We start from the raw sequence: 1,505 nt of genomic DNA, 5'->3' as shown, positions 1-1,505 counted from the left end.
CCAAAGAAGTGTCGTAGGTCTCCTCAAAGTCGGGGTGCTTCAGGTTGAGGTGGGACAGCAGGTTTGAGTAGCCGGTTCCGGCTTGCTGTTTACGGGGAGTACCGCAAAGCTGGCAGCGGTAGTCGCCTTGACCTTTGTCCTCAAAGAAGAATGCGCAGATTTCACGGTTCGGAGCCATCGGGTCGAAATGCAAAGTGAAACTACGTTGCGGAGCAACAGCTCTGTGCTCGTGGCCATCAGTAGTTAGAACAATTGGTTCAAGCCAACCGCGACGCAAATTCACTCAAAGCCGGTATTGTATTGGTATTATTGGGACAATATCATATTGTATTGATTTTGGTCTATTCCAATAATAAATAATTGTAGCCAGACAATACAGTAATTATTGTCTTGATATTATTTTTTCCGACCCCTGCTTTCGAGCTATTTCGCACTTAGAGGAGCCATAGCAAATCACAATAACTGCTTGATGCGACCGACGGGATGGACTTTTTATGACACTTTTTTTTTTACCCTTTTTTGTACCATATCAGAAACGGTAAATCGATATTATCAGCAAAACTGCCGAGAATACCGGTCTATCAGTGCTGCTACTCTTGTTAAGTATTCGGCAAAATGCCGAGGAAAACTAGATATTTACCGGTAAACCTGTAGTTTTAGACATTTACCGGTAGCAGCGGTAGATGCCTGCCAACCGGTTTCTGAAGGCGTCACACGGATCTGGCGGCGCCCTCGACACACCTCTGCGGAGAGCCGGGTTCTTATTCTTTGTTTAGCGCCCTCACGCCACCACTGCCGGTCCAGAGCTCGCATGGCGGACAACCCAACGCGGATCGCATGTCGGCCACCCTACTCGGATTTAGCAGCTTAGAGACAACTGGAATCATTGGCCACCCCTACCCCCAGGGGTGCCCAGACACTTCGTAGTCTGCCACTCGTGGCTCCGTGAAAAAGAACAGCTCTTCAAGAGAATTCGGTACTATGACGGTGTTCCATGGGTCTCGTGGTAAAAGCTGGACAGTTATTCTCTCCAGCGGAGAGAGAAGCCTGCTGCATGTTATTCGGGGCCTGTTCAGAGGCGAATACCTTGGCGATAGCACCTCAATACCTCCGGCCGAGCCGCCCACCATCTACCGGGACGTGCGAATCCGACCGAATGTAGAGGTTTACTTCCGGCTATCGCACTTCGCACTCGAAGAGCGTCTACTTAAGGTGCTCAAGCGCCTGAATGATGACGAGGACATTCGACGCACAAGGGCGATGAAGAGTCAGGCAGCTCGAATTATGTTGAATGGACCTATGAGAAGAGCCCAAGACTATATTACGGCGAGCCCCCAGCAGATGCAATCGGCTTCTACGTTGGCCATCGCGGCACAGCAACATCCTTCAACTCGGAAGGAAAATACTGCGGCCCGTTCTTCATCATATATGCAGGCAAAACTGGCGACCCGCTAAAGTGCTTTAAGGAACACAAAACTTATTCCTCACATCTCGGATCCAAAGGA

The 1,505-nt window shown here is 49.7% G+C and overlaps 1 protein-coding gene across 1 annotated transcript; it reads left to right on the top strand.

Annotated features, from left to right (window-relative positions):
• Positions 1 to 981: 981 nt before the first annotated feature.
• On the top strand, positions 982 to 1,455 carry PPTG_17710 (hypothetical protein; the record flags this gene model as incomplete). The annotated part of the gene is made up of 1 exon (XM_008915664.1): positions 982 to 1,455. The coding sequence occupies one exon, from the start codon at positions 982 to 984 to the stop codon at positions 1,453 to 1,455; it is 474 nt and encodes a 157-aa protein (XP_008913912.1).
• Positions 1,456 to 1,505: the final 50 nt, after the last annotated feature.

Source organism: Phytophthora parasitica, assembly GCF_000247585.1.
Source record: "Phytophthora parasitica INRA-310 unplaced genomic scaffold supercont2.73, whole genome shotgun sequence".
Taxonomy (NCBI): domain Eukaryota; phylum Oomycota; class Peronosporomycetes; order Peronosporales; family Peronosporaceae; genus Phytophthora; species Phytophthora nicotianae.
This window is presented reverse-complemented; position numbering and strand designations above follow the sequence as displayed.